At 41.8% G+C, this 18500-nt stretch overlaps 1 protein-coding gene across 1 annotated transcript in view; it reads right to left on the bottom strand.

The window, feature by feature from the left end:
• The window catches only part of EFCAB6 (EF-hand calcium binding domain 6), a 257858-nt gene that overhangs the window by 38845 nt on the left and 200513 nt on the right, over positions 1–18500 (bottom strand). Inside the window, exons 23-24 of the mRNA XM_040345822.1 lie at positions 14566–14793; positions 12126–12281 (exon numbers count right to left, since the gene is read on the bottom strand). Coding sequence (XP_040201756.1) covers positions 12126–12281; positions 14566–14793 — 384 coding nt within the window. The remainder of the gene's footprint in view (positions 1–12125; positions 12282–14565; positions 14794–18500) is intronic.

The following is an 18500-nucleotide window of genomic DNA, read 5'->3' as shown; positions in this document are numbered from 1 at the left end:
GCACACACAGTTTTTGACAAGTCCTTTATCAAAAAAATAAAATAAAAAAACTGTCCCCCAGTGTAGATAAATTGTCAATAAAGATAGATGCCAGCTGCCAACCCCCCCAAAAAAAAGCACCTGAGGAAGGCTGCCGCTGTTTGACAGCTCTGCTGCCTCCCGACGCTAAATGAACTAAAATGTGGGGCCACCGAGCGATGTCATTGTGTGCCACCCTTGTGCGATCATCAACCCAGCATGCCTCGGTCGATGGCATCACAAGAGGGCGGGAAACTCATCTTTTATTTCCCTTATGTTTTTGGGTCAGCGTTCATCATGATTGATGATGGATCTACACCTTGGGACACTGTTTTTTTTTTTTTTTTAATAAAGGAGTTGTCAAAAACTGTGTGTGTGTTCTTATTTGCTTATTTACCCAGCCCCAAAGCACCCCCCCATGTTGAGGGCATGTGGCTTAGTATGGTTCAGAAAGGTGTGGGGGGTGCTCACTGGTCTCCTCTTCTTTCCTGGCTTGCCAGGCTGCATGCTCGGATATGGGTCTAGTATAGATTTGGGAGGGCCTCCACCATTTTTCGTAGAATTTTGGCATGGGGTTCCCCTTAAAATCCAAAGGGCCTGGTATGGATTGGGGCAGGGACCCCTACGCTGTTTATTTGTTACATTTTTTTATTGCCAGCAATTGTCTTTTTTTTACATTCAGCTGCGGAGAAAAACAGGGAGCCGCTGTTAACCACTAAATGCCCAGGCCAGGTTTTGCGATTCGGCACTGCGTCGCTTTAACAGACAATTGCGCGGTCGTGCGACGTGGCTCCCAAACAAAATTGGCGTCCTTTTTTCCCCACAAATAGAGCTTTCTTTTGGTGGTATTTGATCACCTCTGCGGTTTTTATTTTTTGCGCTATAAACAAAAATAGAGCGACAATTTTGAAAAAAATGCAACATTTTTTACTTTTTGCTATAATAAATATCCCCCAAAAACATATGTAAAAAATGTTTTTCCTCAGTTTAGGCCGATACGTATTCTTCTACCTATTTTTGGTAAAAAAAAACGCAATAAGCGTTTATCGATTGGTTTGCACAAAATTTATAGTGTTTACTAAATAGGGGATAGTTTTATTGCTTTTTTATGATTTTTTTTTTTTTTACTACCAATGGCGGCGATCAGCGATTTTTTTCGTGACTGCGACATTATGGCGGACACTTCGGACAATTTTGACACATTTTTGGGACCATTGTCATTTTCACAGCAAAAAATGCATTTAAATTGCATTGTTTATTGTGAAAATGACAGTAGCAGTTTGGGAGTTAACCACAGGGGGCGCTGTAGGAGTTAGGGTTCACCTAGTGTGTGTTTACAACTGTAGGGGGGTGTGGCTGTAGGACTGACGTCATCGATCGAGTCTCCCTATAAAAGGGATCACTCAATCGATGCAGCCGCCACAGTGAAGCACGGGGAAGCCGTGTTTACATACGGCTCTCCCCGTTCTTCAGTTACAGGGAGCGATCGCGACGGGGCGGCTATAAACTAAGGGGGTTATCTTGCGGGAGAGCTCCCGTGTGATACAGTGGCGGCCATAGCCATCAAGTGTATCACTCGGCCCCACCCCCGGTGCGCCGCGTCATTCATTAGATTGACAGCAGTGGGAGCCATTGGCTGCGCTGCTATCAATCTCCAATGAAGAGCCAAGAACAGCTGAGAAGCCAGAGCGTTTATGATGAAAAGGTGAAAAAAAGCAAAGCTTTACAACCCCTTTAAGGATGCTGGCAGCCTCCACTTTTTTTCTGCCAAAACGCTTACATATACAAAGAACAGTGAGGTGTGAGCACACAGAAGAACAGAGGTACATGTATCATTACACACAAAGGCCCATACACACGATACAAAAATCGGATGGAAACATTCGTACTGCCGATTTTCGGATTGTTAGTATTGTGCTTTCGACAGCCGATTTTCGCTTTTTCATCAGACAAATGCTGGATGTGCAGACTATAAAATTTTAGTTGGATGGAAACTCAAAGTCGTTTATTTGTTTCATCAGTACAGTTTTCATATGAAAAAAATTGTAAGAGCAAGACTATGCATGCTCAGAAACGAAAGAATACATACAAAACTATTCAACACATTACGTCACTTCTAACGTATTCTGTCGTACGAAAATTTTCGAATTGTGAGTAACCTCTTAACTTTCGACATTAGACTAGCATGCCACAAAAAATGGACGTTGGTCGTACGAAAGTCTTATCGTCTGTACGAGGCTTTAGTCCTTGACTAAAACAAAGAAGTAAATTACCATCGGGGCTGTTTACTCTCCGAACATTCTGCTGAATCTTTCCTTCCCAGATATTATAATCTGTATTCCAACCATCAGTCTCCTCTAGGCAGCACATGTAATTATGTAGTGAATACAATAAAACAAACAAGTATGGCTATATCCCTCGACCCTGTGTGGCATTGCAGCTTGTTAGAGAGATATGTTGAGTATTGCGGAAAACACATTGTAAAGTTGATCTAATAAATATTAATATTTGTACAATGTGAAGAATGTCGGAAGGAATTTGCCTGGAAGCGGCAAGCTAGAAAAGCGTTGCTGATGGTGGCCTGGGAATGCGTAGAAGAACCAGTCGAGCGGCCGCCATGTTCTGAACATCTGCCGGGTGTGCTGCCGGAGAGTTGGCAGTGCCCCCGTGCAGCTGCCAGGGTGTCTCATGTGCTCCAGTCAGCTGCCGGATTTCCCCTTTATGTTTAACCAATATCAGAGGCGCTGGGGAGAGGGCATGCACAATAGAAGTGTCTAATCAGAGAAAAGAACCTTTAAATGACTCCCATAGTCTCAACACGCTCTCATTTAGCCTGTATTATACTGTACATCTGCTGAATGTACGACAATCAGCCCTCATTCGGCAGAAGAATAAACCAAAGGCTGGCTCAATAAAAAGAGATCAGATCCTTCCATTGAGCAGTAATCACAGTCTTTAGCACACTTCGGCGTAACCCCATATTACAACTCACAAACATGAGAGACATTATTTGCAATATTTAGCCTATTCTGTGGGAAATGTGTGTGTCACTTTTGTACAGACTGAGGTCAGTTTACTCTTTTAGGGCAGCAAAATATATCTACTACATTTCAAGCTTAAAGCTAAACTCTACATCTATTTGAATCGCGTTATCTGCAAAAGGAACAAATTCTGTCCTGACACTTTTTTTTATAAAGCTCTGTCAGACAGCATAGCCGGAAGAGTGACACCACATTCTTTGTTACAGTTACAGATGAACTTCAGGTATGAATTGAAATGCATAGTTATATTAGTTCAGCTTGAACTAATGTAAGTATGTATATGCCATGCCCGTTGGACCATTGTGTAAGCTGACAATCACTGTAGTAGTAACTTCTACTACAGTGATCATCACTGTCTTCTGGGTCTTTGACTAGACGAGGTGTAAAAGTGGGGAGGTGATGTCACTATCTTCACCTCTTCCAGTCTAAGAATGCTTTGCGTCAATTGAGAAACATGCAAGCAGTTCTGTGAATGGCACCTTTGCAGAGACCTGGTAGAGAGTGGCGATCACTGAAGTAGAGGCAACTATTACGGTGATTCTCTGCTTCCACAGCAGTATGGTATATGCATACTTACATTGGTCCAAACTGGATCAATGTAACAATACAATAAAATTCATACCTGTAGTTTTGCTTTAGAGACTAAGGGGCAGAGCCTCAAAGACATTACGCCAGCGCATCTGTTGATACGCCGCGTAATTTCAAATTTTGTGGGTCGTATCTTTTGGTTGGTATCCACCAAACAGATACGACGGCATCTGTGTTAGATCCGACAGGTGTACGCTGTCGGATCTAAGATGCAATTTTCCGGCGGCTGCTGGGTGGCGTTTCAGTAGTTTTCCACGTCGAGTATGCAAATTAGCTATTTCCGATGATCCACGAACGTACGAGCGGGCGTCGCATTTTCTTACGTCGTTTTTTTTCGGCTTTTTTAAAGCTGCTATTTGGTGGCGTACTCAATGTTAAGTATGGCCGTCGTTCCCGCGTATGATTTTAAATATTCTACGTCGTTTGCGTAAGTCGTCCGTGAATGGGGCTGGACGCCAAAACCAATGACATCCTTGCGATGTCATTTAGCGCAATGCACAGTGGGAAATTTAGGGACGGCGCATGCACAGTTCGTTTGGCGCTGGGACGCGCTTCATTTAAATGAAACACGCCCCCTACTCGCCGCATTTGAATTCTGCGCTGTTACGCCACGAGAGATACACTACGCCGCCGTAACTTACGGCGCAAATTCTTTCTGGATTCAAAACAAAGCCAGGTAAGGTACGGCGGCGTAGCGTATCTCAGATACGCTGCGCCCATGCAATTGTACGTGAATCTGCCCCTAAGTCTGGGCTTTGTCCCTCCCCATTGCTCCTTACTACCCCCAGAGTTTCCATAGGCAGTATTTTATAAATTCTTTCAATACTTATCTTTTCTGGTCTTCAAGCTGGCCATGTGATGCTGCAGGTTCCTCTTCCTCCACATATCTTCTAATGGCTCAATGGGTAAGGTTAGTGTGAGTGCAGGGTACTATAGTGATGCCCCCTAATGGGGTGGATCAGTAACATCCTGCACATACAATGGGGTTGATTTTCTAAAGGCAAATAGACTTGTCACTTTGAAAGTCTGGTTGCACTCCAGAGCTTAGTAAATGAGGTGACGCACTCAAGTGCAAGCTAAAAACAAATGTTTCTCTTGTATGTGATTGGGTATTGCAAAGTATGCCGTCTATTTGCAAAACCCCACTATGTTCTAAATTTTCTAGGTTGAATGCTGTTGAGTAATTCAGCTGGAAGACTGTGGACATCTTACTGTGAAATGGATTAATGCAAGGGACAGTCGCACTTGAGGTTAATATTGCACCTGCTGGGGGACTAATTGTTTTTTGTTTATTTTTTCTTAGCCATGCCCAATGTTAAGATATAAATGGTACAATATACAAACAGTGCAGCGCTTAAATTAACATACAAAAAAAAAAAAAACATGTGAATACTTAAATCACATTAATAAGTCATGAAAAATATTAGCGACACCCACCAAGGAAAAAAACATGAATAAAGTCAAAAATAAGAAGGATTCAAAGCGGTTGATCAAAATGACAGTCCCACATGCCATGTTGGGAAATAGAGATGAGAGGATAGCCAGAGTGTCACCAACCAAGCACACACTGCGCTTACAGGAACATATCATGGATCCATGTGAAAACACCTCCAGAGACCAAACACCATGAGATACACAGTTGCCAATGGCCTCTATAACCACTGTATCGCACTTATGGCTCAGTGCGGTTGGTCTGAAGTCACACGTCAGAAGTTAGCGAGAGATGGACGTTTGAGGTTGTCTGGGAGTGAATGTAACCGATTCCTTTTGAAGCAGTGCAACTGAGAGACTTGTGTAGATGTGGAGAAGACATTTCTTCAGAGAGGGTCTGAGCCATAAGTGTGATACAGCGGCTATAGAGGCCATTGTCAACTGTGTCAAATAAAAATAAAAGTGCAGCACAAATAAAGTCCTTGACTGAAGAATCAAGAATAAAGATGACACCCAGTGAAATGGCAAAAATCTTCGGCAAATGTGATGATATCCCCCACCAGTATAAGAAGTGCCTCCTTACCAGATGAGATGGACCATATGTTTTCACAAGTGGTCAAATACAGCTTGTTCTCGCTATAAGGGAGATGATGCAGTGGAGTCTAATGTAGCAGTGAATAGTAGGTCCAATGCGGAATAAAAAAATAAAAAACACGTTCTAAGTGTAGACTGTATTTATTCCAGGGAAAGGTAAAAAACAGCACTTCACCATACTACAGTCAATCTGGTATGTCTGCAGACAATCTGCCAGAAAACAACTGGCCAGTAGGCGATTGGCAATATAAAATAAAATAAAAACTCAAAGCAACAGCCACGAGCAGCAGCAGAAAGGACGCAGGTGACGTCACAGGAAAAGCTCATCCCCCGTACGCACGTTATGTCCGGATTGGACTTCGTCAGCGGTGGGTGGAGCTCCTCCATGGAGGATATCATCACATTTGCCGAAGATTTTTGCTATTTCACTGGGTGTCATCTTAATTCTTGATTCTTCAGTCAAGGACTTTATTTGCGCTGCACTTTTATTATTATTTGTCATTTATATTTTTTGAGTTTTTTTGTGATTGCCTCTGTTGGTGTTCAGCTTGAAATCAATTTAGTTTTATTTGTAACATTTGTGCACTGATTGCTGTTTTTTCTAGTATTGTCAGCTGTTTATCTCATGGCATTTGGTCCCTGGAGGTGTATTCACAAAGATCCATGATGAGCCTATATTTTGATCAACCGCTTTGAATCCTTCTAATTTTGGACTTTATGAATGTTTTTTTTTTCCTTTGTGGGAGTCACTAATATTTTTCATCACTTATTAATGTGATTTGTGTATATCTCTTATATATTTTTTTTTTCGTGTAGCAGATGGCCGCTCTGTCACCTGCAGCCTTGTCAAGCTGGCCGCTGCCAGACTGCATGGAAACTGACACGGCACCCGCTGAGGGAGAGTGCGCCTGTCAGTCCCTGTAGGGGATTCCTCCCCCCTCTCTCCTCACTAACTCAAAAGCAAAGCGAGCAGCGCTGACAGGCATCCGTCTGCTTTGCTCTCTCTTCTCTGTCCCTATTGGCAGGGAGAGAGAGCCAATCAGGCATCAGCAGCAGAGGACCATGGGACATGAAGTTCAATCACCAAATTGCCCCACTGACTACTTAAATGGGCGGGGCTACAAAGCCCATCCTGCATTGCAATGAGGGGGCTGGCAAAGTACTCCTTGTGCTTTTGTCGCAGGACTGGTGAGTGGGCAATTGCTCACTTTGCTGACGAACTACCCACTTTTGAACACTGCAGGCAGATATAGTTTAGAAGAGTAAATAGGACCTGTTACTGCCATATCAAATACTCTGTGCTGCCTAATGATTTCCTTTCATTAGACTCTGAGGATGTTTTGCCTTCTATGAGCTCCAGCTGCCGGTGAAGACATTTACAAGGCCTTGTACTCCGAACACTTACCTTATTGAGCCTAAAAGGGGCACATTACTGGTATCTATATTACTTAATTTCTTACTAGGATTAAAGGTATTATAGGCTGGCCTGGGGTTCCTCTTTAGCAGTAGTAATACAGCAACCAATAATATTTTTTGAGGAATCTATTTACTGATTGTCCTTTATTGTGTTTATTGGCATTACCTACTGATTGTTGCAAATTTGACTGTTTTTAAGAACTGTTTCTTGGCCGTTCATCCAGGACTTAGCTGACTAATACCCCTTTGGCTGGGTTCACACTACTACACTACTTTCATCCTACTTTGCTCTGCTACATTGGTCCTACATTTATCCTACATTGGTCCTACATCCATCCTACTTTCATGAACAGGATACTACTTTGGTCCGACTTCAATGATATTCAATGGGCCTGAAGTAGGATCAATGTAGGACCAAAAGTAGTACAGGGAGCATTTTCAAAGTCGGACCGACTTGTGTAGGACGCTACAAGATGCTCTCATAGGGAAACATTGAACACAGAGCAAAGTAGGATGAAAGTAGTGTAGTAGTGTGAACCCAGCCTTTAAGTCTCTTTTCTTGATTGAGTAAACCTGAGAGAGCTAAAACAGTTGAATTGTATCTGTGTGTCTTTTTATTGTGCAGTTCCACTAACCCTGTTGCTAAATGTGCCAAAAGGGGCTTAGACGGTTCTTGGGGTTGAAGGGCAGAGTAACGGACTGAACAAACTTAAGCGGCTCCTGCGGAGGTAGCACCACATGTTAATTTAAGTGCTGCATTGTTTGTACATTGCTTCTTTAATGTCTGGTATCATGGCATAGTGCGCAGCAGCTATTTGAACATTTCACATTTAGCATTCTTTAGCGCAGATTTACTTTATTTATAGGATATAAATGGTGCGTTTAAATATTTACCTGGAGCTTAAAGTGGATGTAAACCCACTCTCATCCTTTCTAAACTACTGCCATAGTGCTGATCTATAAAGATATACAAGCCTCCTGCATGTATCCTTACCTGTCAAATGTCTCCCCTCTGTCTGTTATAAGAACTGAAAAACTGCAGATTCTGTGAGTGGATCTGTTGTCTGGAGCTCGGTGGGTGGAGTTGTGATGTCAGTAGACTCCCCCCCCCCTCCTCTACACTCCCCTTGTCAACATGCATTTTTTCCTATGTATTCCTTACACTGAATTCTGCTATGATCACTAACATCCAGTCAAAATCCAGAAAAGTAACCACATGACTTCCGAAAAGGAGTGGGGGTGGGAATTAAAAAATAATGCCTGTCTCCAGGCTAGTGCATGAGATATGTAAATAACCTGTCACAGCAAGGGAGCGGAACGGACTAAGGTGTTTCTCTGTAAGTCAGTTTTATTTCACTGAACAATTAAAGAGGATTGCTCAGAGCTGGATTAACTCTGTGAGGCAAGACTGGGCACAGATGATAGGAAATCTTATACTCTACATTGTGACATAAAAAAAAAAGTGAGTTATTTAAGTTGAAATTTAACAGCAGTTTCTTTATACAATGACCAAGGAAAGGGTTGCTTTTAAATGTATTGGATTTTTCACTAAGTCAAGCTTAAAGTGTTACTAAACCCAGGACCCTGCATTCACTCTATCTGGTCTCCCACAGTACACAGAACATGGAAGTGCAAATATTTTACAGCTGTGGCCAAAAGTTCTGAGACTGACACAAATATTCATTTTCACAAAGTCTGCTGCTTAATTTTTTATGATGGAAATTTGCATATACTCCAGAATGTTATGAAGAGTGATCAGATGAATTGCAATTAATTGTAAAGTCCCTTTTTGCCATGAACATTAACTTAATTCCATAAAAAACATTTCCACTGCATTTGTGAAGAAGGCTTCAGGGCGCCCAAGAAAGTCCAGAAAGCGCCAGGGCCGTCTCCTACAATTGATTCAGCCTTGGCATCGGGGGCACCACCAGGACAGAGCTTGTTTAAGAATGGCAGGCAGGTGTAAGTGCATCTGCACGCCCAATAAGGAGAAGGCTTTTTGGAGGATGGTCTGGTGTCAAGAAGGGCAGAAAAGAAACATCTTCTCTCAAGGAAATACATCAGGGACAGACTGATATTCTGCAAAGGGTACAGGGAATGGACTGCTGAGGACTGGGGGTAAAGTCATTTTCTCTGGTGAATCCTCTTTTCCATTGTTTGGGGCATCCGGAAAAAAACTTGTCCGGAGAATAAAAGGTGAGTGCTACTATCAGTCCTGTGTCATGCCAACAGTAAAGTATCCTGAGACCATTCATATTTGGGGTTGATTCTCAGCCAAAGAAGTGGGCTCACTTAAAATTTTGCCTAAAAACACAGCCATGAATAAGAAATGGTACAAAAACATTCTCCGAGAGCAACTTCTCCCAACAATCCAAGAACAGTTTGGTGAGGAACAATGCCTTTTCCAGCATGATGGAGCACCTTGGCATATGGCAAAAGTGATAACTAAGTGGCTTGAGAAACAAAACATCGAAATTTTGCGTCCCCTGGCCAGGAAACTCTGCAGACCTTAATCCCATTGATAACTTGTGGTCAATCCTCAAGAGGCGGCTGAACAAAAACCCCTGACAAACTCCAAGCATTGATTATGCAAGAATGGTCTGCCATCATTCCGAATATGGCCCAGAAGTTGATTGACAGCATGCTGGGGCGAATTGCAGAGATCTTGAAAAAGAAGGGTCAATACTGCAAATATTGACTCTGCATAAACTTCATGTCATTGTCGATAAAAGCCTTTGACACTTATGATATGCTTGTAATTATACTTACGTATACCATAGTAACACCTGACAAAGATCTAAAAACACTGAGGCAGCAGCCTTTGTGAAAATTAATATTTGTGTCATCCTCAAAACTTTTGGCCACAGCTGTAGTAAATTTAAATTACTAAATACCTTTTCTCATTAGCAGTTAGAGCAGTCTTGTGACTTCTATCAGTGTCCAGCCAAGCACTGGTTAAAAGCTTGTAGGAGACATTTTCTGACTGACCTATGAGACTGCAAGACCCCTGACTCTCTGTCTGGACAGTGCTGATTGGCCCTGTGCTGATCACATGCATCCTCCAAAGAAAAAAAAAACCTCTCTAGCAATACACACCAAACTGAGCATGTGTAGCCTGACTCCATAGACTCTTTGTTATCAGGAAATTATTAGGAGTCAGTAGAAGGAGGGGAGGATCAAAGAAGACATGACCAAACAGTCTTTTAACACAATGCAGAGGGTTAACCCCTTGGGTTCCACAGTGAACATAACAAGAATGCTTTACTGCATATACAGACTGATTTCACTGTTGTAGGTTTAGTAACATTTAAAAAAACAGGCACCACGATGTATTATTTTTCCACTGTTACATCTTCTCAAAGTTTTGTATACCCAGTGAGTCTCCAAACACCCTGGTGCACACTTTAATATTCTCGACTTTAGAATGACTTGTAGGTCTGCATGACCGCTAAGCAATCTGTATACGACAAATGACTTAAGAGATGTAAAGATACTAGCAGGCACTATTCTTGTTAAATATGCCTGCTGACGGTGATATAAAATGAATTAAAAATTGAACAGGATGGAATAAAATTGCCACGGCAGGTGTACAGAACCGGCAACTCAAGCAGAGTAATTTCACTACTGGAATCCCTAAGAGATACAGATATATGTCAAATTATAAATCTAGACAAGAAGAAACCTTTCTTTAGTAAGACAGCAGCACATTTCTAGGTATTATTATCTTGGAAAGAACAGATGTACACAGAACTTGGAAGTATTTTATGCTGAATGCAGGTACTCATAAAACATGCGAGTTTAACACATTAATATCCACCAATATTCTATAGCTAGGTCTTGCTACATTATTATTGGACACATAGATTGTGACTCCTAATTTGCATAATAATAGGAACCTAGTGAACCTCTACTACAGCAGTATCTACGCTTGGCTAATAGCAGGACCAGCCCAAGCATACTAGTCTTTTAGGCTCCATTCACATCTCCGCGACAAGCAACGCCGCTTACGCGGCGTATTTTGCCGCGGATAGAGTATCTTTTTTTTTTTTATTCTTCCCATTGCTGTCAATGGGCGAACGCCAATGTCGCCTGAAAAAAAGGGTCCGGGACTTTTTTTCAGGCGACAGGCGTACGGCGTCTATGAGATGTGAACCATCTCCATAGACAGCAATGGGAATTTCCCCCTCTAGCGGCACAAGCGTCCGGCGTCGGGCGTTTTGTCGCCTAGATGTGAATGGAGCCTAAGACAGATGGATTAAGGCAGAATACGACCTTAGAAAAGGCAGCAGCCTAGGACCCCCATCCCTTCGACTGATCCCATTTCCAGTGTCTGTACTGGCATGGCCCAATCAGACCCCAGCTGCTTACAAGTACGGTACATTGTGAAGTGACAGGCAGGTTCATAAATTAGGCCTATTGTGCAATCCCCCTTCTTTATGAAATAGTTGTAGCTGGGGCCTATGGACATCCACCAGACCTTTGGCCCTGCTTTATACCTTGTGTAGACAGGCTCTGGATGTAATCAGTGCATTCAGCATTTCATTTACTTTCCATTGGCTCCTACATCAAAAGCTTTCTTGGCAAATTGGCCCCAGTGGATGAACAATACCAATGTGCGGGGGCAGAGTGAGGTTCTCTACATCACAAAATAACACATTTTTTTGTGTTACACATTCATGATTTTGTTATTTGTGTTGCCAATGAATGTTATATAATTAAATGTTATTGCTAGGGCCCGTGTCAATGGGCTTTTGTTTACTTTAGCAGGTTTTGCATTCCCATACAAGTCTATGGGAGTGCAAACCCCCCATGAAGCAGTTCAAATCCAAGTCCGAAGGAGGACAACTGCAGGCCATATGCACCTGACAGTGAATTCTGAGTGATCTCAGAAGTATCTTAAACTGATGCCATTGACACAAGCCCGTTGACGCAGACCATTATACATGCAACCTTCATGGCACCAAAACTGGATATTAAATTTGTGGTGAAATTGGCTATGACAATGAAATTTGGCAGAATATGCAACCCATTGATTACCTGTATAAGAGATTGAGGAACTGATCATCACTGAGGTCAAAGTTCAGCTCCTGAATCATGCTTCGGAAGTCCTGAACAGAGATCAATCCATCCTTGTTTTTATCTATTCTAGCAAAGGCTGCAGCAAAGTCGGAATAATACTCTCTGAACTTGTCTCTGTGTACAAAGAAAGAAGTAGGATATGTGAGATTTAACAAATGTGGGTGCAGGGAGTGCAAATGGTTCATATTATAATTTCTTCTACATCCACCATTTAGCAGTTTCCACAGATCTGTCCAGGGTTTCTGAACTGAAGGAGACTTTGGATAGTTCCTACTAGTTAGAGACTATTGGGGCCCAAGGGCCGCATGGCATTTATCAAAAGGCTGCATGTGCCCCCCAGGCAAGCAGGTTAGGCACCAGGAGTTTTCACAATATATTGTAGTTTTATAGCTCTTTATACACTTTGCAAACAAGTACAAACACAATTGCAAAGAGTGTGGACACCCCTCCAAATTATTCAATGCAAGAGTTTCACATAAAGGGTACAATCGAGGCCCCTTTCACATGGGTGTTTAGTCTAGACCCATCAGTTTTTCAGACAGATCCAGACTGAACAATAATGTAACTTTATGGGTCCCTTCACACGGGCCAGACTCTGTCTACAATCTGCTGCCTCAGCAGGGTATTTGGCTGTTGATCCCCACTGAGCAGGTGGTTGACAGGTCTGTGTCAGTACCGCTATGTGGAATGAACACAGCCCACTCTCCTCTATGGGCGGTTGGATGTAAACGGACTGCCTGCCCATTTACACCTGACTGACATCTGATCCGATTCGCTAGACGGAAGGGGTCACGATTGCCCATCTGTCTGTTTTAATGCATTGGATGTAGGCTCCATAGAGGAGAATGGAGGTTTCAAACAGGTCCAATGGACAGGCGGACCCGATCAGAATATTTGGGGCCTTTGGATGATCATGATGATCAGTCTACATCCATGTCTGTTCAGGTCCATTTTTTTAAATTTGAACAAAGCTGCGTCCTTTTCTGTTTAGACGGATCTAAACAGATGTGAATGGATGCCATCCATTTATGTCAATTTTTAAGCAAAAAAAATGTTTTCTTTATACTATTGTCACCTCTCATTGGTCTCTGAGACAAGAAAAAACAGATGTAGACTGATGTAAACTGAACTTAAAGTGGTTGTAAAGGCACAAGGTTTTTTACCTTCATGAATGAAGGTAAAAAACCTTCAGTGTGTGGCAGCCCCCTCTAACACTTACCTGAGCCCCCTCTCGATTCAGTGATGTCCATGAGAGCCCTGGCTCAACGGGGACTTGCACTCCCTATTGGCTTTTGGCAATCACAGCCAGTGAGCCAGTCAGAAGATGGAGGGGGGTAAGGCAGAGCCATGGCTGTGTGTGAATGGACACACAGAGCCGTGGTTCGGGAGCGCACCTGCTTGGGCGCAAGAAGCTTGCTGTGGTGGCACCCGGCAGAAGGGAGGAGCCTGGAGTGCCGGCATGGGACCCGAGAAAAGGAGGATCTGGGGTGCTTTATGCAAAATCACTTCACAGAGAAGGTAAGTATAACATGTCTGTTATTTTAAAAAAAACTTTAATATCGCTTTAACTGATATAAACTGATGTAAACTGAACCGAATTGAACCGAAGACAGATGTGCAAACTGTTGTAAACTGAATCAATTTTTTTCTTTTTTTAAACGTCACTGAATGGATGACACTCATGTGAAAGGGGCCCAACACTACACCATACACAGTCATTTTAGACAATTGTTAGCTTTCAACTATTTGGCAACAGTATCAGGAAGGCCTTGTGCCCATGTGCGCAAAGCCAGTTCTATAAAGTCATGGTTTGATGAGATTGATGTGGAGTTGGAACACCAATTGTGAGTCAGGTCTATTTCATCCAACATTATTAACTGACCCAACAAATATTCTTTTTGGTTGAACGGACACACATTTCCACCGACATATTCTAAATCTGTGTATAAAGCCTTCCCAGAAGGGTGGCTGTTATAGCCGCAAAGGGAGAGACATACTCTATATTAAAACCCATGGTTTTTGAATGAGATGTCGATCAAGCTGATGTGATAGATGTGATTGTCAGGTGTCCACAACTTCTGGCCTTAATGCATATCAAGATCTGCTGGGTTAAGATGTATATATAATATTTACGGACTTCAAATTGTACAACCGACTTGAATGTGGGTTGAAATGACTGGATGATTGTTGTACTATAAAAAGGTTTCCCTTAAAGGACAATAATGAGCACTTAAAAAAAATTGGTGCATTCATCACTGCGCATCAAAGCTTTTCCTAACTTTGAACATAAATAGGCAATTTACAATCCACCTATCTGCCATGGGGAAAATGCAGCAAACTTCATAAGACACATGCGCTGAATTCACTCATAAGGGTAAGGGAGGCCAGCGTTGCTTACTTGACCTGTTGTTCGATATCTTTGATATTCAGAGCTTGGGTCTGATGCTTGTGAAAGGCATGCATGTCCTGGTGGAGCTTCTTCTGTGAGTTGTAATGTTTCTCTAAAGCCTGCTGGTTGTCTTCTACAATACGTTTGCTTGGACCGCTGTCTCCACGTGCAAAGTCCACTCCTAATCTCTGTAAGAACTCCTGATGGGTGAGGTGTCCCTTTCCTTCCGGATCATACCTAGAAATTAAAAATAATAGATCATATGGGTATAACTAGAGGACTATGTACTCGGACCTTTATGTGTGTCAGGACAGTTTTCCAGTTTATTTAAGTCAATGAGAATGCAAAAGAATCTTGAATCAGCATGATGCAGCTTTGCTTTATGTGGGTTATCTGTAAAGGAACTCAGATGGAATTTAGGAGCATCTCAAACGGATCTCAAATGCAACTGAAATGCACCTGAGGGCATTTTCGCTCAACACAAACTATACTATTCTGGAGGAGACTAATGGACTAAAGAAGCTGCATAAGTAAAGTCACTTTCATTTTCCATCTCCAGTTCTATGAGACTGACACTGAAAACGATAATTAGAGTGTTCTGGCGGGGGGTCACCCCCCTGTCAGAACACAAGAGCTCAGTGGACTAACTTTGCATGGACTAACTTCGATGGACTAACTTTGCATGGGTAGTACAGTGGCTCCCGACAGGAGCTGTCAGTTTTTCACAGGTTGCAATAATCACTGCTAGCAATAATCACTGTCTTCTCCCGACGGGGACAGCTTTCCCCAGCCCTGCCGCTGGGAGGATGACAATGTATAGGCAGGAGGGATTCCCCTGTCAGCACTGTCTGTGTTGATGGGGGAATCATGCAAATTTCTTTCCTGTAACAAGTCTATGACCTGTTTTGATTTATTTAGTTGTGTCTCACCTATGTGGCTTTATTGCACATGTACTTATAAGCAACGTAATAAGAAAGTGTGTGTAAAGGGTGCTATGTGGACAAAGGCAAAAAAAGCTAGATATTATAGTGAATACATAAATTAATAAAAGCATACATCAAAAAGTGCACAAATCAGCAATATTCCTAAAAGTCCATAAATGTCTGTGATAAACATATATACTCCAACACCGTGCATGTTTTTTGAAGATAAACATTTTATTTAATTTATTGATTTACCTATGTATGCTTTTATTAATTTATGTATTCACTATAATATCTATATATTTTTTGCCCAGATAGCACCCTTTACACACACGTTTTTACTAATAATCCTCTATGGTTTAATGGGTCTTTAGGAGAATTTTTTTAAACATTGAGGACGGCTTCTTATGGGCCCATTATGAAATCAAGTAAATACATCAAATATTTCAAGAGGGTAAATTATGCACTTGCACAGTTCAGAGGCGGAATTGTACAGGTTAAAAATACTTCCTTGGAAACTATTTTATCAAACCCCGACCCTGCCAAGAGAATCTCCAGGTATTATATAGCCTTGGGACCCAGGGATCCCAAATTGATAGAATGAGCTAGGGCTCGATGGCTGGTTTTTGTAACGGAGTTATCGGTGGAGCGGTGGCAGGAGGTGCTTGATACTTATCTCACCACTGTCATCTCTTCGACGGATAGGATGACTCAGTTACGGTTTTTACATCAGATGTACTATACACCTGTACGCCTCCGTATGCATAAGAAAGACTCTGCAACTTGTCATAAATATAAAACGGCAGAGGGAACTTTTCTTCATATGATGTGGGAATGTTCCAGTAAAAGTCCTTTATGGTCTATAGTAACTGAGTTTACAGCCGATAAATTTGGTCTTCCTAATATATGTTCTCCCTTGCTGTGTCTTTTGGGAATCATTAACGATGAGGAGATGGGTGTGGCTACGAAACTGTTCCTTAGACTCCTTTTCTTTGGTGTCTGCAAGCTCATAGCAAGGAGTTGGATATATTCTGAGAAGCTGACGTTGGGGATGTGGATAAAATTAGTTAATGCTGACATTCTGCTCTATCGACTGACATATGAGGCATGAGGATCCCCCAAATTTTTTTAGGAAGGTCTGGTTTTGCTGGGTGAACTCTTTTGATAAGATATAGGGAAAGGTAGATGTTTGAAATGTATTCATAGGGTTCAGACCTACTGGTAATGTTTGAATGGTTCTTGCTGGGGGTATGGTACCACACACTTGCTGGAACTATTAGGAATGCGTTTTACTGCCCCGGTTTACATCTGTCTTAAGGTTGTTTTGTTCTATTTTCTACAACTGAAAGCTGATGCCAAACTGATGCCTGTTGCCTTTTTTGGGGGCTGGGATAAAAAGGGGTAAATGCATATATCAGATGCTGAGAGTTAAGGTGTTTAGTATTTTAGTTTTGCTGGAAAAATACATGTGATGTTTATTATCTGTATATGCAATATTAGCCTTAGCGCCTGTCTATGTATATTCACTACCAATGTATTTTATATGAAATTCTTTTGAGACTGTTTGTAATTCTTATAGCCTAATAAAAAAATAAAAAAAAAGACGTTTAATTTTCACTAAGGCCCCGTACACACGGTCGGTTTGGTCCAAAGAGAATGAAGCAAAGTTCATTTTCATCGGACCAAACCGACCTTGTGTATAGGCTATCGGTCTGTTTTCCTTCGGTCCAAAATTTTAAAACATGCTTCAAAACCGAACCGATGGACCGCTGCCCCATCAGACCAAACCGATGGTTAGTACAGAAAAGCATCGGTTCAAAACCCGCGCATGCTCAGAATCAAGATGACGCATGCTTGGAAGCATTGAACTTCGTTTTTTTCAGCATGTCGTGTGTTTTACGTCACCGCGTTCTGACCCGATCGGATTTTGAACTGATGGTGTGTACACACATCAGACCATCAGGCCACTTCAGCGGTGAACTGATGAAAACGGTCCGTCGGACCAGTCTCATTGGTTTTGTCCGACCGTGTGTACAAGGCCTTACAGGTCTCCTCCCTACCCTTACCCTGTTACTAGGCAAAAAAAAGAGAAGCAGCAGACAGATCAGCTCATCTCTCCATCGCTCTAAGCTCTCTTCCTATCAGAATGCTTCTTGCACTGCAACACACTTGACTGATTCCTTGTACCCCTCTCTCGTCCTCCCTCTAAGCTCTGCTGCACAAGGACTGCAAAAGACTAATACAAAGTCAAATTCAATCACTTACACGGCTGGCATTAAAAAAATAAATACATTAATTGATGTACACGTTGTATTAATAATTACAGACCTACATTCATTTGTGTTTTCTATAACTGCCTGGAGTTCAGCTTTAAGGACAAATATCCCGCAGTTTTATTTTATATGTACGGTTTTCATATTCCTATTTTTCAATGACAATTTCAATCAGTACCAAAAAACAATCCAGCTCTGGCTCATCAATGTACTTTAGTATTTTCTATTCATGGTAAAAGCCAGACACCTTGTTTCCAAGTAAGGAATTTTAAATGCTTGTTACACTCTTGATATTTTTTTTAATCTTTGCTCATTTATAAATGAATTATACATTATCCACGGTGGCACTAAAAGCAAGAATCTTCACAAAAGGATTCTGCTTTGCCTATTATATGTTATGACAAAGCTTGGCCTGTGAATGAAAAACCGATTTATGTGCATTAAAAGATGGAATGGGGCTTTTTTTACAATTGAATTCTGGCAAATATTACAAAGTAATTTAACATCAAGAAGAGAATGTTAATATTTTCTGTATAATAAAAGATATTCAGGTGAGTGGAATACAGGTCTGTTAAAGCCTTCGGCAAAACACACTTAAAGCTAAACTCTGGCAAAAAATGAAAAGTACCCTTGAAATGGGACTCTACAGTACAAAGGTTAGAAGGTAATTTTATCTAGGGGGACAATAAAATAAAATAACATTTCTCACTTCCCTGGCAGCTGGCACATTCCTTTTCTCTTCCATGAT

Source organism: Rana temporaria, chromosome 3 (assembly GCF_905171775.1).
Source record: "Rana temporaria chromosome 3, aRanTem1.1, whole genome shotgun sequence".
In the NCBI taxonomy this organism is placed as follows: Eukaryota; Metazoa; Chordata; class Amphibia; order Anura; family Ranidae; genus Rana; species Rana temporaria.
The sequence above is the reverse complement of the archived record's forward strand: the minus strand, read 5'-3'. Positions and strand labels throughout refer to the sequence as shown.